This window comes from Homarus americanus, unplaced genomic scaffold, assembly GCF_018991925.1.
Source record: "Homarus americanus isolate GMGI-L3 unplaced genomic scaffold, GMGI_Hamer_2.0 scaffold18703, whole genome shotgun sequence".
NCBI lineage: Eukaryota > Metazoa > Arthropoda > Malacostraca > Decapoda > Nephropidae > Homarus > Homarus americanus.
The window spans coordinates 72,495-98,008 of NW_024749779.1; the positions used below are offsets into that span (position 1 = coordinate 72,495).

Below are 25,514 nucleotides of genomic sequence, written 5' to 3' on the forward strand. Positions count from 1 at the left end.
CCAACTGTATTAGCCCCTGTCTTATAGGCAGAAGCATTTATATAAATGCGTTAATTACATTAGACTTATATACTCTATCATCCTCTGTAACTTTCCACTAGCTATGAGGTAGCATGTTCAGAGCACGTGATAAGGTGTGCCCACAGGAAGTCACGTCACTTGGTGCTGAGTTAAGCATTAAGTAGCCGGCTCTCTGGCCACCTATTGCGGGTAGTAGTTTGATAACCCTTACTAGAGGAAGACGTTATTGAGAGCCATCGTGGATGGTTCCGTCTTCCCTCGAGGGAGGACGTCGGATATATTTCCGTTCTTCCCTCGAGAAGTCTCTACTAAAGTCTTCACTTGACACTTCACCTCATTTAAACTCTCAATAGCTACATTGAGATAATTTACGGTAAACCTCTTTTGAAAGTGCATATAAGAAATATTTGTAAAATAAACGAAGAAGTTACAGGCAGCGGATCTAGGTACCCATAACAATAACCAGTGTCAGTGTTACAAAAAACGCACAAAAAAAAACAGTAATATTATATACTGTTACAAAGAAGATATCGTTACAGGGGGCTCAGTCTAGGACCAATCTATGGTGACCAGTCTATAGGACCAGTCTACAGTTTCCAGTTAGTCAAGTGTACTCCAAGTAACCGTGACAATTCTCATAACAGAAGTTATTCGTCACACTGGAGTTGATTAACAGTTGAGATAATCTGTTCCGTTACACATACGGTGATGTAACAGAAAAATTTAAACAGTTTCATAAGTGGCAGCGAGAAAGACCGGATCCATATCTGATATCAGTGTCAATATTTTTTTTAGAAACTTAATTTTTTTTTTCCTGAAAAAATATCTAAGTGCACGTGGATATATATCGTCGTGAGAAGTTTTCTGTTGAGTGATTTTCATTTTGTCATCTAAGAAGATGTTCCAAAAAATTATATCGATAACCAATACTGAGTTATTGATATAATTAATTGTTGTCATTATGGCAATACTCCTGTGAGCTGAAGTGAACAGTAGTTCTGCAAATGAATCGTTCACTGTCACATGACGTGACTCTAGTTGTTGTGACTACTCATCAACCAACATACTGTCAACAAAATTCTTTCGTATGGCTTGAGTAACCCCCAGTTACCAGCACCCCAGCACCCTCCTAGTGATGACACCTTTCTCTGACCACGAAGGTTGTCGAGCCTTGTGTCATCATTATGAGTATGGCGTGGTGGATGCACAGTGTACCCAGTGAACCCAAGAGTCCTTGAGTTCACTGACAGGGAGCAGCAGTTTGCTGTACTAAGGATTTTCGTGGACATTGACCCAGTCACCAGGACCTTCGCATCAGCTGTCTCCTGTGAGTGACACACGCAAGTCTATGGGATTGCGGCAACATTTTCACATTTTCAAGAAATTCCAGGAAGGATTCTTCGTGCCAAGCCTACAAGGAATTGGTATTTTACAGACATGCACTATATTTATAAACATAAATATATATTTCTACACCATACCATCACACGTTAGCCGTCGTGTAGGTTATTTTATTTTATAGGGGTCTTACTTATTTTAATATATAGTGATGTAATATAATTTCCAGTATTTTTCACCTGTTCATCTATTGATACTTTAATTATTTTAATTATAATTTATATAAATTTCCTGTAAATGGATGGACGAGGTTATTTTTCTTTGGGGGGGGGGGGTTGTATCTTAATAATTTTTCAAACCTTAGACGTATGCTGACATTTTTGGTTATTTCCCTGAAGGATAATAATGTTAATAATGTGTACACCGCATATATGTCAGGTTAATAATGTTAATAATTTTCAAACTAAAAATATGATAGTTTTATGTTAATGTTAATGTCATAGATACATCTTTTCAAACTACAAATATGATAGTTTTATTTTTATTTTAATGATGTCATACACATCTTTTCAAACTACAAATATGATAGTTCCATAATAATGTTCAAACCGCAAACATGTCAGGTTAATAATGTTATTAATGTTAATGATGTAATAGACACTTCTTTTCAAACTGCATGGCAGTTCTATTTTAATTTTAATGATATCAAAGACACATATTTTCAAACTACAAATATGACAGTTCTAGTTTATCACACTGTAAATTTTCAGCCATACCGTGGTAGAACCCTTCACAACTGTACTATTGCTCTCCGCAAAAATGAATGTTTCGTTGAAAAGACCCAAGCACCACACACTCATTCAGCCAGCGTGATTATAGTAGCAAAAGTTGTACATTGCTAAGAAGGTGTGTTCGTAAAACTCGAAATAGGCGAGATTTATTTTTGCCATGTTATTACGGGATTTGCTTATCCAAGTTAACGATTTCCACTATTGTGTTGGTATTAGCAGTGATATTTTTGTTTTATAAGTCAGAATCTTCCAATTTTGCCATTGGACAGCATACACTCTCCATAAGGCATATCAGACTAGGGCTTGAGTAGCTGTTCAACCGCAGGTGTCAGCTTCCCCAGTTTAGTGTTTACACACATATGCATGTAACATGGTTAGGTATATGTATAGGGATTTTCTGCGAGATTAGACTATTCCTCGCGGAGTTTGGAAGGTGTGACCGAGCGATGTATCCGCCCCTGTCTTATAGGCAGTAGTATTTATATAAATGGGTTAATTACATTAGACTTATATACTCTATCACCCTCTGTAACTTTCCACTACCTATGAGGTAGCATGTTCAGAGCACGTGATAAGGTGTGCCCACGGGAAGTCACGTCACTTGGTGCTGAGTTAAGCATTAAGTAGCCGGCTCTCTGGCCACCTATTGCGGGCAGTAGTTTGATATCCTTGACGAAGACGTTTTTGAGATCCATCGTGGATGATTCTGTCTTTCCTCGAGGGAGGACGTCTGATATATTTCCGTTCTCCCTCGACGGGTTCCTACTCATTCTCACTCAACTATCTCATCAACAGGACGTACTTAGCAGAGCTATATAAGATAGCCTCCGTCCTCATTTAACACTCATAGCTACTGTGGTTAAATTACGGTGATAATCCTTTTTGAATGTGTACATAGAAACCTTTTATAATAAATACAAACAAAGGAACATATTGGTTCTCACTACAGAAGATCCAATAAACTTTGATCTACATTTTAGTATGACTAAAATATAAGGTATCGTGCTTCACAAGTGATTGTTACAAGTGGTGACAGCCTAGGAAGGTTGTTACATATATGACAGTTTCACAAATAACTGTTATATTCACGGTAATAGTCACCTCAACTGATACACAGTTGGTATGGGTAGAGATATTATGTTCTCCCCATTACTGTGGTATACTGGTACATCTGTTACTTAAGAAAGCAAATCGTTATACAACTCCTTGCTGCTTTAAACATAACTAAGACTGACTATCATTTAACTCCCACCTTTCAGGAGCATAAGGTAAAATTCTATATTACCCCTTGATAGAAGCATCCTTAACACATGGGAAATACTAATCCATAGTCTTAGGATAATTATGCATTTGCATATGAGCATATGCAAATGCATATTTTAACTATTTTTGAGCTTAAGTGCATATTTGTAACTTTTCTTTTCATACGGCATATTCTTGAAAAGTTCTTTGTTATTTATGATAAATTGATAAATATTATATATATATATATATTATAGTACTTTAAGTCATAATTTACTCATAAGTCTCATAATAGTCATAAGGGCCATAGAAAGTGACGTCTATATGGCTCAATAGGCTGTGGATGGCTAGGCCGTAACTTGCTGGTCAGTGAACGCGGGACAACTGTACGTGATTGATTCGTGTATCGGACATGTGACGCACCAGGGTACAGAGGGTTGTCACTGTCAGGCTCCATCAGTTCCGTCTGTGCTTCCTGGTGAGCAGGTACAGTAGCTGTGTAAATTCTGTATCCCTCATCTTCCCACTGAAATTATCACTTTGATTTGCTTGTATTTTAATAATGTTGGGGCATTTAAATCAGAAACTTGTCTCTTATTTTAAGCAAACTCTTATAAAGACACCATGCGAATCGTCCCTCAGATGAATTAAATCACTTGGTTTTAGCCTAAAAGGAGGCCTACATCCTTAAGCTGCAGGAATAAAAGATAGACCTTAGTAAGATTGGCTTTGGAAATACAGAACGTGCATTTGTTTTGTTTCAGGTTGAGCACTGCAAGAAGCCTAAGATTTAGAAATCGCTCTCCAGTACTCTTAATGCATTGGTAAATGTATACATTGACTTCACCACCGATGGCCAAGTATTATTTTGTAAATACTGTGAGGTCGTGGTTTCTTCATCCAAGAAATTTCAAGTGCAGCAACATATTCAAACTGCAAAGCATGCCATGAAAAAAGAAGCCAAAACGAGTGCCAAACAACAGACACTGCTCCCCGCAACAGTGTCGCGGCCTGGGCCGGAACATTTTCAGTTTAATCAAGATCTTTGTAGAGCCTTGGTCTCGGCTGATATACCATTGAATAAGCTGAACAACAAGGAACTGGTCTCATTCTTAGAGAAGTACACGGATCAAAAAGTGCCAAGTGAATCAACACTGAGAAAAAAATGATGTTCCTGATCTTTACAATGAAACTTTAGATAGACTGAGAGAGAAGGTAGGTGATAATTCCATCTGGGTATCATTGGATGAGACAACAGATGTAGATGCAAGATGCGTTGCAAATTTTGTGTTTGGCATTTTGGGGCCAGAAGAAGAAAGAGACAAATCATACTTGCTTAATTTGAAGGTCTTAGATAAGGTAAATCACTCAACCATGGCAGCATTTTTCACTGATTCCTTGGGATGATTATGGGTGGATGGCATCAAGTATGATCGTGTACTTCTTGTATGCACTGATGCAGCCCCATATATGGTTAAATGTATGGCAGGACTAGAAATTCTGTTTCCAAAAATGATTCATGTGACTTGTTTAGCCCATGGCCTGCACAGGGTTGCTGAATTAGCTCGTGCAGTTATGCCTGATGTGAATGTGTTGATTTCTACTGTGAAGAAGGTATTTCTGAAAGCACGGAGTCGCAAAGAGAGATTTCGACAAATTGCTGGTACTGTGCCACTTCCTTCTTCACCAGTAGTGACTAGATGGGGCACCTGGATCGAGGCAGCATTGTACTACGCTGACAATTTTGAAACTGTCAAGTGTGTAGTTGAATCATTTGATCCCACAGCATCTGTACATATGAAGGAGGCACAAAATGTACTCAAGAAGGATGGCTTGCAGGAGGATCTAATTTTCATGAGAGCCAACTTAGCATGTATTTCCTTTGCAATCCTCAAGTTGGAGAAAAAGGACTAACTCTTAAGAGCAGCATGGATGTAGTACAAGAGGTTGTTGATTCTTTGAGTCACCTTGAGAAGAAGGATTACTTTGAAAAAATCAGCCAGGTTCTTGCTAAAAACAAAGGTTACAGCCGACTGAAGAAAATCAGTGAGATATTGCAAAGCAATTCTTCTCTTGATGCTACCACTCAAGGAGAACTTGAGCTGTCAGACATAGTTAAGTTACAGTATGCTCCTATCGTTTCGTGCGATGTTGAACGAGTGTTTTCACAGTACAAATGCATTCTTGCTGACAACAGGCGAAAGTTTGTGTTTGAAAATCTACTCCACCATGTTGTAATCAAATGCAATTCACTTTCATAAACAGCTTGGGGGTTATTTAATAATTGATTTTGAACAAGGTTAGGCTACATATCTTAAAAGTAGCAAATTCCTACATTCAGTTAATATAAGGAAATGTATTGGTGTTTTTCTGTATTATCAAGTAAATTATTTTGTCAGTACATTGTGTTCTTTAATTTAATCCTTTATGAAAAGGTCTCACTCAGCCACAGCTTTTGTGGGGAAGTAAACTCTTTGGGGTAAATTACTGCAAAATAAGTTTTATTATTAAATCTAATAAGTTAAAATTGTTAACTTATTACTGCTAATATTAATTTCCTTAGGAATAAGTGCATATTTAAGTGCATATTTTACCAGTTTTTACGGCATATTTGCATGCATATTTAGCCATTTTTAAGTGCATAATTATCAGTGAGTAATCCACATTCCTTTAAAATTAAAGAAGAAATTTAAGGCATGGCACTTGGAACCCTTTCCAATAAAGGTGAATGACGAGTTTCTAGTTCTTAACAGATAGACAGAATTAATTTTGGTGTCAGAAGACTTTTCATTAGTTATGGTAACTAAGCATGGTATATTGGATCATTGCAAGTCAATTTACTGTACATACACTTGCACGTCTGTCCCGTTTATGCATTTTCTTTTACCCGGGCTGCAGAAGCTATCTGTGAATTAGCCATAATACAAACTAATGCTTCTACAGCTCCACAACAATGTGAATACACTCCAATACCTCCCGGGTTAGTGTTTGATGCACATGTCAATAACGTACACTATTTTAATTTCCCAAAGCAGACCAATTTTACTTATTTTCCATATAGCACCAGATTATTGTGAACTTAACAGTAATGCAATCACGACCTTGCCTACTCACCATCATCTTGCAGTTGTGTCAAATGTTACTTCTGAACAAGTTCCTATCCCACTTTGTTTATTATCATCAACTTCAGTACCCTTCATATTACCTTTAAGAAACTTAAGCTTCTTTCCTACGTTTAATGAAACAGAGCTTTTTTTAGACTACCAGCCTTTCTATTTATCTTCCGGAATAATCCTATCTGGTTTCATAGTACCTACAATCACCTTTGTCTTTTCTTTGACTATTATGTTGATATGCTACAGAAAAATGTCCTCTAGGTACACAATAGTCTCCAACAGAACTCTCCAAAGGGCACTGAAAAAAAATGTGAAAGAAACAAATGCTGGGTATTGAGACTATTGTTGAGGCAGACTGAGATGGTGCAAGCATATAGAGAGAGTAAAGGAAACCAACTGCTTCGAAAGATCCTTCGATTTGAATATAGAGGGAAGGAGAGTTAGAGGTACACCAAAAAAAAACACTGGGAGAGTTTGCAAGAAATGACCTCAGAGATAATATCCTGAAGACAGACGCTGCGTGGCCTCAAGAACCATGAAGAACTGGCTAACTCATAAAAGTTGATGATGATGATGATGATGATAATGATAATAATGATAATGATGACTGTAAGTAAGTCATTTTTTATTTAACTACTGAACTAAAACATTTTTTTATATCTAATGTGACTTGTGTTATCTCACTAACCTGTGGGGGCCGATAGTGTTTGATCACACGCATTACATTGTGATGACCTCTTCGTCGTGCCAGATCAGCTGGAGTCTCACCATCCCAAGTCACCGCATGTGGATATAGTTGAAATATATCCAAGAGGTCTTCCACCTCAATAATCCAGCCAAGCTCCGCCGCCCAATGGAGGACTGTCCGGCCTGTAACATCCTGCAGGTGGTGGTTCACCATTCCTAAGTATTTTCCCCGAGTGAAGTTTGTGGAGTCCTTGTTTTTTATTGCCTCTAACAGATATTTATACACATTTTCACAAATTCTCCAGTACCTTTTCTGTAATTATAAGGAGTATTAGTAACCAGCATTTTCTCGTCTTACAGTGTTGAAAAATCAACATACTTATATCATATCACAGAGGAAGGAGAGAAGGAAACACAAAATTCCTTCCACAAACGAGGATATAACTCAGTGATGTTGACCGTCTTGAATTATTTAAGGTACAGTTGTCTCTACTCCCACATTTACCACTCTCTCCCTGAGGTTTAAACCCCGAACTCAGAAGTGCGAATTCGAAGCATTCGCTAGTAAGCGGGAGGATGAGTGAAGGGGGGTGTTGGGGTGGTGTTTTTCTGCGGGGATGAGGCAAGTTACTAGTACAAAGGTGAGGCCGGAAAATATATAACAGGTGGGAAGAGATTACAATACAAAATAACGCTTTGGCTTTACTGACGGGGTTTCCTCAGCTGAGTGTAATCGTCTAGCGCTAGGCAGATGAAAATACCGAAATCACATTAGGATGAGAGGGGGATGAATTCATGTTTTCAGTAAGGTTTGCAAGTTGGGATAATATGAGGATATGGACTATGGATTGGTGTGAATAAGATTTTTGTAGAAGCAGCAAAGTTTTGTTTAACCCCTTGGCTACGAAATGGAAATTGCCTAGCCGAATAAAATCGTCTAGTGGTCGCCAGAATAAAATAATAGATAAGAAGACATCGTAGTGAAAGGAGTAATTAGAAATTTAAATAATCAGGAAGTGTGCACCATGTATTTATTGTAATATAAACTTGATATGAACAAAAATAGTTCAGTTGGCAGCTGCCTGATATAGTCAGCAAACCACATAGTTCAGTTGTGCCAAACTGTGAAGTTAAAGGGCAAAATTTATTATTATTATTATTATCAAATGAACAATTTATGGTGCAAAGCGATATAGTAGTTGTTTAAAGGTCTTGAATAATAAAGTTGCTTCTATGTTGTACACGGGACAGAACCTTTGACTCCCTCCTCCACCACCCTCCCTGCCTCCACCACCCAACTCCTACTCTGGGTTATTGGAAGTCGAATCACTGCAGACAATAAATTACAGAATAGACTAATGCTGTGTTCTTTCACTTCGACGAGGCAATTATGATGAGAATACAAATACAAGTGATGCTCAGTATTTCAAACAACGGTCATGAACGTATGAAGTAAAATCACATTTCACTGGTCAACATAAAAAAAAATTCTCATGGTTCTGGATCAAAACAGTCTGATTCTAGTGTACTTGTATGTGCTGAACTCAATTATGACATTCGTATAGCTGTATCAGGCTCAGTTTTCCAGAACCAGCATATCTATATATTTAGAGAGGCGTAGAGTTAGGGGAGATATGATAGAGGTGTACAAGTGGGTAAGTGGGATTAACAAGGGTAAAATGGAAGATGTTCTGAAGCTCAGTAATAACGAAATAACTAGAACAAATGGCTTTAAATTAGATAAATTCCGATTCAGAAAGGATATAGGCAAGCACTGGTTTGGTAATAGAGTTGTGGATATGTGGAATAGACTACCGAGTGCTATAGTAGGATCGGGGACGCTAGGGAGCTTCAAGACGAAGTTGGATAGGCACATGGAAGTGCTGGGATGGGTGTGAAAGGGATCTGCCCTGTATGGGCCAGTCGGCCTCCTGCAGTATCCCACTTTCTTATGTTCTTATGTTCTTAGTGTACCATGCTATTCGTACAGTAATTTATATGCTCATTGGCTCCACTTATGCAATTATTTTGTCCTGATTTGTGCTTTTTTGTTTGTTTCAGTTTGCTGATTCATGATATTGCATATCTACACCTGCATGATTTGTAATTACTCTGAAATTAACAAAACATGGAACGTCGCAAGTGTGTGAACGGTGCTGACAGTTTTTACTACATATGTGGTGCCTTCACTCCTGGTAGCCTCAAGAAACCAATCACAAAAGCTGTTCGACTGAACTACAAAAGTTACTTCAAATGTCATTTGGGTGACCAAGACAAGAAATGGGCACCTCATGTAGCCTGTAAGTCTTGTGTTAACCACCTGAGCGAGTGGATGTGTGGTAAACGAAGTTCAGGAATGCCGTTTGCTGTACCAATGATATGGCGTGAACCTAAAGACCACAGTAGTGACTGCTACTTCTGTCTCACAAATATTAAGGGAATAAAAATCAAGACACGAGGCAAGGTACAGTACCCCAATATTGCTTCTGCAATCCGACCAGTACCGCACAGTGCTGAACTTCCAGTCCCAAATCCACCGACTGAACAAGAATTGAGTGATTCCGATTCTACCTCTACCTCAATGGAAAACGACTACCAGGATGACTCTGAAAATACCAGGCCTAAACTATTTACTCAAGAAGCGCTTCATGATCTCATCAGGGACCTAAACTTGTCAAAAGAAAAGGCTGAAGTTTTGGGATCCAGACTAAAGCAGCGTAACCTGCTAGAAGATGGAGTGCTGACAACTACAAAGAAATCGTAACAACCATGCTTCAGAATTATCATGCATTGGGAGCAAGGATGTCCTTGAAATTGCATTTTTTCCACTCTCATATTGAATTTTTCCCAGGTAACCTTGGAGACGTTAGTGATGAACACGGCGAAAGATTTCATCAAGATATCGCCATAATGGGGAGCAGATATCAGGGACAATTCAGTCCTAACATGATGGGCGACTATTGCTGGACACTGCAACGAGAAGAGAGCAAGCTGTACAAGAGAAAGAGTAAAGTTCAGAAGCACTTTTAGAAATTCATATTTTGTCATTATAAAGGATTTGAACTTATGTTTTTTGGTACAATTTTTTATGAGCTTATCTGTGATAGGTTTAAAATTGTATCTTGCATGACGCGATAATGTTACTATATTTACTATTTTTTTTATTCTTTAAGAAAGTAGGTCTGATGGTAGAATGAAACATCCAATTAATATTCATTAATATGAAATTAGTCATGAAAGCACAGTCACATGAGATAATCTCATCTTTTGCACGACACGTGATGGAATATTAAATATTTGTACCTATTGATTTTTTTATAAAACCTGGTCTGATAGAACAAAACAAATATCAGATTCGAATTCAGCAATATGAAATTAGTTGTGTGAGCATGATCTCATATGTGAACCATTTTGGCTGTTGACCAGTATAATCCATTATCTGGTTACTATAGCGCTTAGGCAGACTCACGCCGGAATGGTCTTCGGACGTTTGGGCCACGAGCTGTATGTTGGGTGGACGTTTGGGCCATGGACCAAAAAACTCCTAGATGTAAATTAAAATCCCCTTAACCCCCCTGAAAACCTTCCAGTCAGGAGCCTTCAGGTTAGGTTCTGTTAGGTTAGGTTAGGTTGTTTATATTACTTTGACCCATGACCCAATTTCCAGGGGTCGTGGCCCATAACGTAAACGTCTGGGGGTCGTAGCCCATGGCCCAAACGTCCGAGTCGTGGACCATGACCCAAACGGTTGGGGGTCGTAACCCATGGCCCAAACGTCCATGGGCTGTGGCCCAAATGTCCTACATTCAGTCAAATTACAGAGATAGTCGACGGTTGGGGGTCGTAACCCATGGCCCAAATGTCCATGGGCTGTGGCCCAAATGTCCTACATTCAGTCAAATTACAGAGATAGTCGAGACGTTGTATAAGATGCAACAATTAAAACACTCAGAATGTGTGGAAAATGACATTTATTCTAAGACCTAATGATGTGAACGAGTAGCTGAGACTAATAACTCCCACAGCCTGGCTGCTTGGTATACTGAGTATCACTTGTATTTGTATTACCATCATAATTGTCTCGTGGAAATGAGAAACCATAACATTATTCTACTCTATAAATTGTCTGCAATAATTCGACTACCAGAGTAGGAGTTGGATAATGGAAGCAAGGGGGGGGGTGGATGAGTGTGGAGTCGAGGATTCCACCAGCATCTCTGTTTAGGGATGCTATCACGTCCAGTGCACGACATAAAAACTTTATTATTTAACACCGTTAAGCAACAGTAATATCTCTTTGCATCATAAATTGCACATTTCATAATGATAATAATGATAATAATAATAATAATAATAATAATAATAATAATAATAATAATAATAATAGTATTTTTATTTTTGTTGGCCCTTTAACCTCACTGTTTGACACAACTGAACTACTGTATGTGGTTTGTTCATTCTATACTGGACAGCCGCCAACGGAACTATATTTTCTCGTATCAAGTCTATATTACAATAAATATGCGGTGCACACTTTCTGATTGTTTTTACTGCTAATTAATCCCTTCACCATCGATGTCTTCTAATCTATTATTATTTGGTTACCGCCAGACGATTTCATTTTGAGAAGTTCCATTTCGTAGTCAAGGGGTTGAACAAGACTTCGCTGCTTCTACAAAATATAGATTTAAACATATTTATAATCTATTTGCTCTTACATGTCCCCTTTTGCAAAGGAACACCTTACTTAGAACATGAATTCATTCCCCTCTCATCATATCGTAGATTTATTATTTTCTTCTGGTTAGTGCTAGGCGATTACACTCAGCTGAGTAAACCTCGTCGGTATTTTCAAAGCATTTTTCTGCATTGTAATCTCTTCCAACTGATATACTGTACCCCCACACACACAGAAGGACACCTACCCCGACACACCCTTCCTCCTCCCTCACTCTCACTGGGCGAATGCTTGGAATTCAGAGTTCAGTGTTTGGGGTTCGGACTTCAGCGAAAGAGAGGATTGGTAACACTAGGTGGAAAACGCAGGAGTGGAGCTAACTGGACAGGTGTGCTCTAGGTCACTTTTCTAAAATTATTTTGAAGACAGTAAGGTGTAAAGAACATGACATAATATGTTTACATTTTCCACGAAAGATTTGAGATACTGGAAATAACTAAAGATATTTCACCCCCAGAAAGTCTCTCAAATAACTAATTTAGTTATAGCAGGAATTGAGAAGTGTTGAAATATCACAAAATTTTCGTATAGACCAAACATGAAATAAAGATTTTAATTTAAACGTCTTTTAGTCAATAAAGTCACCATGGCCCGACATTCCAAACGTTTTCAAGCTGTTTTTACTAGGCTTCCTATATCTTGTATCTCTCTGTACAGTGATCTAAATTCTTTCATCCAAATTCATTCAACCGCCCTAGTGTCTGTCTTCTTCAGGCTCTTCTACCTAGTGGTTTTGTCAACCATATTCATATGGCAAAGTTTTAAAAATGTCCTTATTTTATTTTAGTTGGGGTACCAAGCGTTTCCCGGACTCGTTTTTATCTTCTTCAATTACATGACCATGACGAATTTGAGATTTTTTTATTTAAGACAGGGAGGTCATAAAACAAGAGATTCGCTCGATTAAAGATGGTGGGCCTTTGTGGACTCTCATGGGAAGCTCTTATTCCACAGTCGATCAAAATTAAGAATATATACAAAAAGTATTCATGCAAAATTTCAGCTCCTGCCGACCCTTCGCTCCCTCATTTTGAGCGTATATGAGCATTTTTGGGGCTTCTTACATAATTAATCTAAATTTCAATACTACATCAGAAAACCGTGGCCAAGCATAACATAGAAACAGAAAATTATGTGATTAGTAAAGGGATTCCATCTTTGTGGGTAGGAGGCCAACCACCGAGGCCAGCCTCCCAAATTCCACTTCGCGATACGTTTGAATTGTATGTGCATCTGCATGCAAAATTTCAGTCATCTATCTTCAAAACTGTAGCCGTGAATAGCGAACATCCATACAGAAAAACACAAAAAGATGCTGTTCTTTACGCACACACACCTATCTATATTACAGAAACCCAACCTAGTCAAGATGTTTGTGTTTTCTTTGGTTATATTCTTCATTATGAAACTACGCTTTCCACGAAACAAGTCTATTGCTGTAGTGTGTGTGTGTGTGTGTGTGTGTGTGTGTATGTGTGTGTGTGTGTGTGTGTGTGTGTGTGTGTTTTTCCATTATAGTTCTCGTTGTTCTAGCCAATCTCAGTACTACTTTTTTTTAATTAAAATATCTTGTTGTTACCTTTCTTCTGCAAAGAAGAGTCAATTTTACACAGTTATTCAAGGCTTTAAATACACAAAACCACTACTTGACAATTATATTTTACCTCCCCAGAGTGAGGAATATATAAGACCAAAGGAGAGATTCTCCTGCAACTCTGTTAGTAATGATAAAGTAGCTTTAGTTGTTTTATACAATTCCAATATGTGTTGGTAATGTTCAGTATAGAGTCGACTTTTGGTTCTCCTCATTGTCTTCCTCAAAAATAAGAAATACTGCTAGTATTTCTGGCATGTACTGATCTATACAAAATATACAGTATTTAGCAGGTGATCTTTGCCCTAGTTGGCAGGGTAAAGTATGTTAATGTTAACGTATTTTTCTTTGAATAAAACTAATTAAACCAAATCGGTCAACTTTACAACTTCTGGTACATTATTGAATTTTTCATAAAATTTTCTAGAACTCATCTAAACCAATATTTCTTGGTGTTTCAGTCTGATTTATTGCTAAGTGGATACAACGCTCACTTCCTGTTCCATGGGTCGGTGGTTTCATTCCTGGGCACTCCCAACTGTACAGTAGATCAGGGGTTCTCAACCAGGGGGGAATTCCCCCCAGGGGGGGAATTCAGGTGGGGGGGGAACTGATTCGGGAGCAAGAGATATCTTCGATGAGAAATCAATCACAGAATTTTGGCCCTTGATGTGTGATTCCTACCCAAAAGTGGCAGAAAGAGCTATCCGTGCATTGCTTCCGTTTGTGTCGACATATCTTTGTGAGTCAGGCTTTTCAACTCTGTTGCAAATTAAAACGAAGCAACGTAGTAGATTAGAGGTAGAAAATGACCTGCGTTGTGCCCTTTCAAGCACTCCTCTGCGTATCCCAGAATTGGCGAAGAAAAAACAATCACAGGTTTCTCATTGACTGTAATCTTCATCTGAATAAAATTAATTACAAATTTACAATATCCTGGTATTCTATTGAACTTTTTGTTTATTGCATTATGCTTCAGTTTGGTCTGTTAAGTAATTCATTATAAATATAAAAAACTATTTTACTTTTATTCAAGTTTTTTAAATCCATCAACATCTTCAATTGGCATTTAATTTGTAAAACTCCACTATAAAAATAATCCAGGTAAAATTGTAAATGTATATGTACTAATATTGAAAAAATAGAGGATTTTCAATATTATATGCATATTATTTGGAATGCACTTTTTGAGGCAGACAATCTTGGAAAGGAGGGGGAATGACATTCTGACATATGGTGCAAGGGGTGCATGGGGCAAACAAGGTTGAGAACCACTGCAGTAGATGGTCACCCGAGTACCTGCCACGCTGCCTCCTTGCGTACCAAAGGCTTAGTGTGCTGTGTCCACACAGTCCCTAACGGGCACTCACTTTCAGTTTCATTGCCAAGAACACTGGTTGACTAACAGAACTCTACCTGACACTGCCCATATCCCTTAACACAACTATCCACCATTTGTTTTATAAGAATGTTAACACTTCCCTCATACATTTCACTGCTTTATAACATAAAATACAACTTTTCTCCACTAATGATATTTGAACCTGTTATCTTACTTCATTAATTTCATCCTTTGGTTTCTCATTGCAACCTTTTAATTTCCCTCCAAACATTTGCATACTTTCCACTTTCATAATTATGTCTTCACATTTGAAGTTCCTAATTGAGTTTATGCCAGTTCTTTCTTTAAATTTCTGGACTGTTGCTTGATATTCCATTTTTGTAATTCTTAATTTCTAACAGTACCTGTTAGTTCTCGGTAGCACACTCTGTTTAACCACACGAGGCAATGTGGTTGGACCTTTTGGTAATAATGATCTAAATAATAAAAGCCGATGAGAATGGAAGCTTCTGGCCTTACCTCACCACAGTAATACTATACAGGGAAGTAGATAATAATGGCCATGAGTAAAAGGTCACGAAAGGTCGATCTCACCTCACTCTGATAAAGGAAGGTAGGTGGTGGGCTGGTTCTTTACTAGAGTGAGATATGAGCGGCCTCTACACCCTTTATCTATTCCCTCTATTTAATCTTCTTTTGAGATAAGATTTAGGGCATCCATTTTCATTAACTTCATCTCTTGGCCTAGAAAAAAAAACACATAGACAGGCAAAATAAACGAATCTCGGGCGTTACTGTTGGATCATCGACACTAAAAGGTCCAGTCGCATTGCTACCCGTGCTTCCGAGCCTTGGGCATTAGACACGAAGGAAGGTATAAAAAAAAAAAAAAATGGAATATGCAACTGTTTGAGGGAAATGAAAATATCGCAGTGGGACATTCTGGGATTAAGTGAAGTAAGATGGATAGGTTCATATAGCGTTAGCGGTGAAGATTCTTACATCTGGTGGTGCAAAACTTGGTATTGATATTTTTGTAAACCAGAAGTTGAGTAATAATTTAAAGGGATATTGGGCAGTGTCAGAGGAGTTTTGTTAGTTAAGTTTAATGCTAAGCCCATGGACTTGGTAATAATACAGGGTTATGCACTGACAAATGATAGTGAGGATGAAGTCTTAGAAAACTTTTATAAAGATTTAAATAAAGCAAAAGAAACCGTAATGTCTGATTATAATGGGTAAATTTAACGCACATGTTGGGAAAGGAGAAGTAGCACCAGAAGTAGGACCACATGGATTGGGTGATAGAAATGAGAGAGGAGAAATATTAATTGACCTTACATCGTTTGAACAACACCCCAGGTATCTCTGTACATGGGTCTCATCCAAATACAATGTAAACAACAAAGTTAGTAATCTAATAGATTAAAAATTAATTCAGAAAATATTCATAAATTCAATAACCAGAACAGAGACCTATCCAGGGGCAGGTTGTGGGTCAGATCACGTCCCAGTAATGAGTTTAGTGAGGCTAAAACTTCAAAAAATAATAATTAAGCTTATGGACAAAATCAAATGGGATTTAGGTAAACTCAAAAGAGAGGCAGGGATAGATATGAAACTTAAACCGAAAATAGATTTTCAATGTTGCTAGAGGGTGACTTTAATGAAAAAGGACCAGGGCAACAATTAAATAGTTACAAAGAAGTTATGTTAGAGACTGGGGAGAAACTTATAGAACGTAGGAGGAACGAGGCTAAAAGTGAATGGATGGATGAAATGACAAATGAAATTTTAAAGAAAATAGATTGACGAAACAGTATGATATTACGTAGTGAAGCTTACATAAAAATTACCAAAGAAATTCAAAGGAAATGCAGACAGGCCAAGGAATATGATCTGGAAAGGAAATTTAAGGAGAGTGAAGATGATGACAGAAGGCCCAATTATAGGGAAATCTACAAGAAGATTAAATAAATGAACCAGAAAGGGGAATGAATGGGGTAGACTATTAAAAGCAGAGAGAATAAGAACCTGTTTGGGGTAGAAGAAATTGTATTAGTCCCTGTCACATTGTTGACAGTAATATTATATAAATGTATAGCTTCATCACCCACGGTAACTTTCCAAAAGCACTGAGATTATAGTGCAGTGATCATGTGGTCCAATCATTGAACACGTGATCGGTAACTTTCCACTGAAGGACGCGTCTCTATTTAGACCTGAAGTCAGCTGTAAGAAGCATGCTATTTTGCCCCCAGTGATCACCTAGTCTTCGCTCAACCCTCACGAGAAACAGACGTATTGATAACCGAGCTTCACAGACAAGCTTGCTGTCAGATTCTAACATCCATAACTCAATTGAGATAGTTATTGTGATATCCTTTTTGAAAGTGGACATAGAAACCCTTTTTATAATAAACACGCAAAAGGAACACATTTGGTTTCACTACAGAAAACCCATTAACTTTTTACATGTTCTAGCTCAATTAACTAATCGTAAAATCAATAGATAAAAGGGCTAGTTCAAAATAAAAGAGAGATGGACAGAATACGCAAAAGAACTATTCAATGATAAGGATAGAATAGAGGTAAGAAACGAAAGTGAAATAAAGAATGAAATGTCAATTGTGAAAACAGAAGTTGAAGCAGTTGGGAAAACAAATGCTTTGACTAAAGTAAGTAATTCCTGCTTTAAAGGAGACCTTGCCTGTGATTAAAAACAAAATCGTATTTATCGTATTACCTAAAAAGCCAGGAGCATTAGAGTGACCCAGGTTAGAACAATAAACTTTATAGGTCTTGCCTGTAAAGTTTAATTAAACATAATTTTAAGCAGAATAAAATTTAGATCATAAATTGAGTTATCTGATGAGCAAAATGGATTTAGAAAAGGAAAAGATGGAGAATTATGAGTGAAAGGGCTTTAGAGGTCCAAACAAATTTGTACAATACATCTGATTTGTTGATTTGGATGAAAAAAGAGGTTTGATAAGGCTGTATCCTATCTCCAATAGTGTATAAAGTATATGTAGAATTCTTAATGGGAGGAGTTATAAGTAATAATGAAGGGGTATAGTTAATGGTAAAGTAATATAAAATTGATGGTTACTGGTGTTCCCTGAGGAATGCAGTGATGGGTAGGGAAACACTGGGTAACACTGAGTCCGTTTATTATGGATGAGAGAAATACAAGTGGTGACTCGCGTGTGCCATGCACGGCTCACACAGTCAGACTGAGGCTGCCTTGCCATATGGCAGCCTCGGGGCAATGTTGCCACATAACGTGCAGTGTTGCCACGTGATGATATATATAAATGCTACTTGGCACAGTAGCTTATATACAGGGTTGCTACTCGGCACAGTAGCTTATATACATAACCTACATCTCCCTCCCCCCTCACGCTCATAGTCTTTGTCTTGAGCGGACTTCTTAGTCTTAAGTCGCTCCGAGCGTCGAGGTGCACTGTGGGGCGGATCCTCGTGAGATGTAGGGGACTCGTCCTCGGTCAGGGGGCCAGCAGCAGGGGGTGGGACTGGCCGGAGGAAGCGGCGGTTCCTCCACAAGACACGGCCGCTCGGCATCCTGACCTTGTAGTCCCGTGACCGGCCGACGCCCATCACTATGCCCACCTTGTCCCAACGTGTCGTCCTCGGGTCCTGGACGCGGACAAGGGCACCAATCTCCAGTGGCTGAAGAGGGCGGGCACGGTCGTCATACCGAGCCTTGGCGTCCTGGGCACGTGAAGCGGCGCGGCGGTTGCAGCTCTCGGCTCTGGTCTGCCACTCCTTCGCAAAGGCCTGGCGTGTGCAGGAACGTAAGAGCGGAGAGGGTGACCATACAGGATCTGGGCAGGGGAGCGTCCTGTGTGGGTGGGAGTATTACGTAACTCCAGGAGTCCTTTGTCAAACGCCTCGCAGTCTATGTTGCCTGAAGGGGCCACCTTGAGGATGAGGTGCTTGACTGTCTTGACCGCAGCCTCAGCATGGCCGTTTGACTGTGGGTAGTGGGGTGTTGACACGATGTGGCGGACTCCCCAACGCTCCAGGAATCCTGTGAAGTCCCGGCTGGTGAACTGTGGCCCACCGTCCGTCCGCAGACGTACGGGGACGCCCAGGTCACGAAAGAGGTGCCGGAAGTGGCGAATGGTGGCCGCGGACGTCGTGTCCGAGCCACAGATTACCACCACAGGCCAGCCAGAGAGTCGGTCGGCGACAACTAGGAAATGTTTCCCAGCTGTGCTGAAGAAATCAGCCGACACGGACTCGAAGGGCCTGGTGGGTTCGTCGTCGCTCAAGAGGGGCTCTTGCTGTTGACTGGGCTGCATGATCTGGCACGGCTCACAGGCACGGACCGTATTGATGATATCCGCGTCAATGCCGGGCCAGTACACAGCCTGCCTTGCGCGGCGCTTGGTGGCCTCTGCTCCACGATGGCTGTCGTGTAAGCGGGCCAGAACGCGACGACGGAGAGCTGCAGGGACGACCACACGGGCACCGTACAGGACGAGGTCCCCATCTGCGTAGAGGTCCTCATGTATCTTCCAATACGGGCGTAGGGCGTTGTGGAGGTCAAAACGGTCGCGAGGGAACCCAGTCCTCACACTCTCCAAGAGCTGAGTGTAGGAGGGGTCGTCGCGTGCCGCGGTCTGTAGTTCCTCAAGGGCCATGATCGCTGTCGGGTGGCGACACTGAGGCCTGGGTGCTGGTGAGGGACTGTACGGCCTGCAAGGTGACGATGTTGCTGACGGAGAAACCGGCCTCGGTGCTGAGCATCTCGTCTTCAAGTGTAGGGCGGCTGACTGGGGCGCGGGAGAGGGCATCCGGGATGCACAACTCCTTACCTGCGCGCCAAGCCGCGGTGAAGACGAAGGCCAAAATCTTCTCCTTCAGGCGCTGGAGGCGGGGATTCTCGATGGCGTCCAGCGAATAGTGGTTAAGAATGGGGACCAAGGGCCTGTGGTCTGTGATGAGGTCGAAGTGCTGTAGGCCAATCAAGTAAAACTTGCACTTCGATAAGGCCCATACCACTGCCAGCAGCTCCAGCTCGATGGTAGCGTAGCGAGACTCAGCATCGGTGAGGAAGCGAGAGCCACACTGTATGAGCCGGTACTTTCCTCCACCGTGATCCTGGAGAAGGGCGTAACCAACCCCGTACAGCCGCGAGGCGTCTGTCTGGAGGACGGTGGGGAGCGCTGGGTCGAAAGTAGCGAGGATAGGTGGACTTGACAGGGCCTCCTTCTCCTTATGAAAGGCGAGGTCGTGGTCAGGGGTCCACGTGAAAGTCCTCTTGGGGCTTATCAGGGGGCGGAGAGGCCCGGCAGCGGCGGAGACGTCAGGAGAAAATTCTGCCAGCTGGTTCACCAAGCCCATGAAAGACCTGAGATCCGTAAGGTTGGCAGGTTTTGCAAAGTCCGCTATGGCGCGAACTTTCTCCGGGTCTGCAGCAATGCCATCCCTTGAGAGTCGGTAGCCGCAGAAGGACACTGCAGGTGCGGCCAAGACGAACTTCTCGGCATTCAGAGTGATGCCGTGCGTCCTACACCTGGTCAGTACCTCGTCGATGCGGCGAAGATGCGTCAGGTAGTCCTAATCGTAGAGGAGGACGTCATTCACTACCTTCACGCAGATGGTCACGCCTTGAAGTGCCATGTCACCACGGAGACAGAAGGCGTCCCCCATAGCAGCGAATCCCATAGGGCCACGGCAGTAGCGGAATCTTCCGTAAGGCGTGATGAAAGTGGTCAGTGGCTGATCCTCCTTCTTCAGTGGGATCTGCCAGTAACCACAGAGGGCGTCCATCGTCGAGAAGTGCCGTACCTTCGGATTCACACTCCGTATAGCTGCAAAAGGTGTGGGTGAAGGGTGGGCGGGACGGGACACCTGGCTGTTAAGCTTAGACAAGTCGGTAGTAATCCGCACTCCACCGTTAGTCTTAGCCACAGCGACTAGAGGGTGGCACCAAGGGGATGGGTCGTCACCAACGGGTACGATGACACCCTGGGCCACCATGGAATCCAGTTCCTTCTTGACTGAATCCCTGAAGGCGAGAGGAATCAACCGGGGAGTGTGTATGACAAACGGCTGTGCATCTTCCCGCAGGTGTATCCTCATAGGCGGACCCGCCATAGCCTTCAGTGGCGCGGTCCGTAAGGCCTCCCTCGTCACCAGCACATCCGAGTACCCCTTCAGGAAGTAGGCCCTTGCGGCTGAAGGAGACGTCTCGCTGTGAAGAGGAAGCAGCCGTGACTTGGGTGGAGGCGGGGCGGGAGTGGACGCGGGTTCTGGGCAGCTCTGTGCGGCAGCGCCAGGCGCGTCGCTCATTGATTCCCGCACCCTGCTGGCGGTGTACCAAGCAGCTGGGATCTGCTCAGGAAAGTCTCTGGGCACCACGCCTAACTCCTTGCAGTGCTCCCACGACAACAAGGGTGTAGTGAGAGTAGGCTGCACGTCGATCCATCCGTGACATGACCTGTCGCCGTAGGTGATCTCGGCTTGAAAGGAGCCCACAGCGTCTGGCATCTGGGAACCGTCCGCATTGTAGTACTGCAGCTGCGGCGGTGGTCCCAGGCCGCGTTTGGTGAGGCCCAGTTTCTGGAGGTGCTTCAACCCAATCACCGTAGTATCAGCGCCAGTGTCCAGTATCACCTCGATGTGACCCGACACATCACCGTGTGTGACGGCGACGCGGATGGTGGGGGAAGGGGTAGCCCTGGGGCGTGTGGTCGAGTCCACCCTTCTGATGTGACTCAGCTGCTGCTTGGGGCTGCGTGGGCCATCTGGAGGGGGCTGCGTGCGAACCACCCCGAGGGAAGTGCGCTGCTTTCCTCCTCGTCTCGGGCTTTTGGGCTTGGGTTGGCGGCAGCACTTGTCGTAGTGTCCATAGCGACCGCAGGCCTGACACTTGCGGCCTCGTGCAGGGCACCTGTCTGTGTTAGACCAGTGGCCCTTACGGTCACATCCACGACACAGTGCGTCGGCGGCCGGGCAAGTCTTGGGGCTGTGCTGCTTTCCACAGCTGCCACAGGAAGCACTAGGCGGAGGCGTGGAAGAACGTGTGGCAGCCTTCGCGTTGTTGGCCGCCTTCTTACCCTTCTTGTACTGAGAGATTGCTCTCACAGCAGGAGGGGCCCGTAAGGCAGAGGTGGCGGACTTGGTGGCCTCGTATGACCGACATTCAGTCACTACCACCTGGAGTGTGGAGGAAGCGTCCAGGGGGATGAGTCGCTGCACCAACTCTTCCTGCCTGACACCTGTCAAGATCCCGTGCTTGATCCAGGCTTCCTCACATTCCCGGCTGTGCACCTTGCAGACGTCGATCTCCTCTGACAAACTCTTCAGCGTACAAAAAAGTCGTCAAAGGATTCGTTCTCCGCCTGCTTGCAGCTGGTGAAGGCACGGCGACGCAAAGCCTCGTTGTTCCGACCCTTAACTTGCTCCTGTAAAAGGTCGAGCACATCCCTCACTGAAGAGGTAGAGTCGGGAGGCACTTGCAACGTGTGCTCCAAAACTCTCTGGGTCTCCAGCGACAAACACATCCGCAGTTGGATGAGCTGTTTGTTCGGAGGCATGCTGTCAAGGTCCACCATCGTGGAGTAATCTGTCCAGCGCCGCCTCCACTCACGAAAAAGCTGAAACGTGACGTCTGGTGAGAGGGCGGGTGGGGGTTGAACAGATGCCTTGGGAGCTGTTTGTTTGGAGGCAAGAGTACCTGGAGGACACTGGTGTGGTGGAGGAGGGAGTGTACTGGCGCCTTGATGCGCGCTACCTGCGAGTGAGGGAGGGTGGGTTAGCGCCAGGGTCGCCAATAGTGCCTCAAAACGCAACTTTTCCTCCTCTCTTCGTGTCTCCTCCCTCTGAAGTTCCATCTCTCTGCGTCTCTCGTCCCGGTCGTCCATCCACCTCAGAATTGTGGCAATGTCCGTCACTGGAGGTGGAGGATGGGAGTCTGCGCCCGATGGAGGAGAAGGTGGTGGGGAGTCGTGTCTCCCATCTTGACGTTGTCCGTTCTTACCTCCCATCTTAGTGTGTGCGTGGACTGCACTGTTTAGTATATAAAGTGGCGCCTCAACAGCTCGAACCACATATATATGACATAAACAGCGCAGAAATAACGCATATAGTCCACTGTTCTGTCCGTGAGTGAGTGCGTGCGTGCGTGCGTGTGTGTGTGTCTGAGAGATCGCTTCGTGGTGGCCTTAATGCCCGTGGCTGGAGACGCGGCGGGAGTGAGACCGTCAGTATCACCCGGGATGTCACACAAGAAGAGTGTACGCCTGCGTGCTCCGTGGGTACCACAAAAAACAGGCCAATGCTCAACTCTCAGCTCTAGACACACACTAATACACTGACACTAACACTGCCACCGTCACTAAAACGCACTGTGACGGAGCAGCACTGCACATCGCGGCGAAACACAGCGCAACACAACACAACACACTATGAGTCGACGCCCATCACCGGCAGACGTAACTGTCTCGGCATAGTTCACACACTTTGTAAGTCCACAGATCCTAGCCACTGCGCCATGGTGGTTACTGGTGTTCCCTGAGGAATGCAGTGTTGGGTAGGGAAACACTGGGTAACACTGAGTCCGTTTATTATGGATGAGAGAAATACAAGTGGTGACTCGCGTGTGCCATGCACGGCTCACACAGTCAGACTGAGGCTGCCTTGCCATATGGCAGCCTCGGGGCAATGGTGCCACATAACGTGCAGTGTTGCCACGTGATGATACATATAATTGCTACTCGGTACAGTAGCTTACATACAGGGTTGCTACTCGGCACAGTAGCTTATATACAGGGTTGCTACTCGGCACAGTAGCTTATATACATAACCTACAAAAATATTCGTTAAGAAGATGATACTGCTCGCATCACTGATTGTGAGGAGGCATTAAAAAAACTCGTTAACAGATAAGTGGAAAATGTGAAGGAAAAAATATGGATTACGAGTTAATGCTGTAAAGACTAAAATAATAGTTGTTTCCAAATTGGAAATAAATCCAAAAATAAAAATTATTGTAGGCAACAAGGAGCTTAAACGAGTGGAAAATTTTGTGTATATGGGAAGTAACATTAACTGTGATAGCAAATATAAGGAAGAAATCAAAACGAGAATAGGACAAGCAAAAAACACCGAAAGTAATCCAAAAGATGTAATGAAAAAGAACATTAACTTCAAATTGAAAAGAAGGCAGCTGAAAGGCTTTATGAATCAAAAGCGTGGACATTTTCAGCAGACACCAGAAATGTTGGAGGCTTTTGAAATGTGGTGTTATGTGTGGATGTTATGAATATACTACACTGACAGAAAATCAAATGAGGAAATACTAAGATTAGAAAAATTCAAGACAAACACTTGAAATGGACTGAGAAAGAAACATTAGATACGTTGGTCATACAATTAGGGATGAGAGGATGATAGAAATTTTATTGGGCAAAGTTGAGGGTAGGGGGGACAGGGAAGGCAGAGACTGGGTCCCCAGAGAGATACGAAACTATATAGGATTAGTAAAAACAACCCGAGAACATTTTTAGTGGAGGACTGTAGTAGCCTACCCTCAGATACTCGTATGAGGACGGTACTCTGATAACAACACAAGGGTTTCATATTTCACGCAACCCACATTAATATTTTTTAGGAATATTACGTGAATAATCTCTAGCATTTGATAGTTCTAAACATCTGTGATATTACTAAGCAAAGGAATAATGCAGAGAGACAACACCAAGAAAACAACTTACCATTAACACGGGACTGGGTGTCTCAACAGAAGGTCCGGGACGTGGTAACTTCCTCAGCCACCACTCTATATTTTCATGACCTGCAAATCTTGCAGAATCCAGTGGTGTGTATCCTAATCTGTTCTTGGTGTCAGGGTTGAGGCCAGCTTGTACCAGGATCTGCATCGCCCCCACATGTCCGTTTATTGCTGCACAATCAAGTGCTGTTGATTGCGACTTACCCCTTGCATGACGGTCACAGCCGGTTTGGTTGAGTAACTGCTTCAAAGCACCTAAAGAATTACCAGTCGCAGCAACTTGTAATGGTGTACTATCCCAGTTATCCTTAGAGTTAATATTTGCGTTGGCTTTCAGGAGCATCTCCACGCATTGCTCTCTGTCTTCACCTGCGGCTAGATGTAGGGCAGTTTGACCTGTGCCAGAACCAACCAAATTTTATACTGAATTTTCATATTAATGACACAACGTAGATTTAAGGAATTGTTATTGTCAACAAGATTTGCATCTGCATATACACACTTTCACATCAACGTATATTCACAAACCACACACACACACTACTACTACTACTACTACTTTGCTGTCACTCGGAATCGAGTATGACGATTATCCAGCTATGATACAATGATATGAGTTATTAAGGATGTCACCGTCGTTGGTGAGCTCTGAGGTGACTCGAGAGGCCGATATGGGACCGGCAGGGTCATCCACAGTTGTTGCACATGTGGAGGGCTACATCTAGTGCGGGAGGGGCGGCGGCAGCGTCTTTCCGGCGTTGGCGCTTGTTTGCCTCGGTATACAGTCGGGTGAACTCGAAACTATTGACACCTTCTCGTGTGGTGCTTCTCCAAGCGTTACGGTGTGGAGTAATCGTCTCCAGGATAAGGGGGTCGATT

At 42.5% G+C, this 25,514-nt stretch overlaps 1 protein-coding gene and 1 long non-coding RNA gene across 3 annotated transcripts in view; one reads left to right on the plus strand and one right to left on the minus strand.

The window, feature by feature from the left end:
* The window catches only part of LOC121853859 (serine/threonine-protein phosphatase 6 regulatory ankyrin repeat subunit C-like), a 73,891-nt gene that overhangs the window by 23,295 nt on the left and 25,082 nt on the right, over positions 1-25,514 (minus strand). The window contains exons 3-4 of the mRNA XM_042348238.1: positions 24,619-25,031; positions 7,197-7,508 (exon numbers count right to left, since the gene is read on the minus strand). Coding sequence (XP_042204172.1) covers positions 7,197-7,508; positions 24,619-25,031 — 725 coding nt within the window. The remainder of the gene's footprint in view (positions 1-7,196; positions 7,509-24,618; positions 25,032-25,514) is intronic.
* On the plus strand, positions 234-5,795 carry LOC121853861. Of its 2 annotated transcripts, none has more exons than XR_006086415.1 (3): positions 234-1,445; positions 3,729-3,878; positions 4,157-5,795. It is a non-coding gene; the product is annotated as an uncharacterized LOC121853861 (long non-coding RNA). The 2 variants fall into 2 exon arrangements; XR_006086416.1 differs by having other exon boundaries at positions 234-394.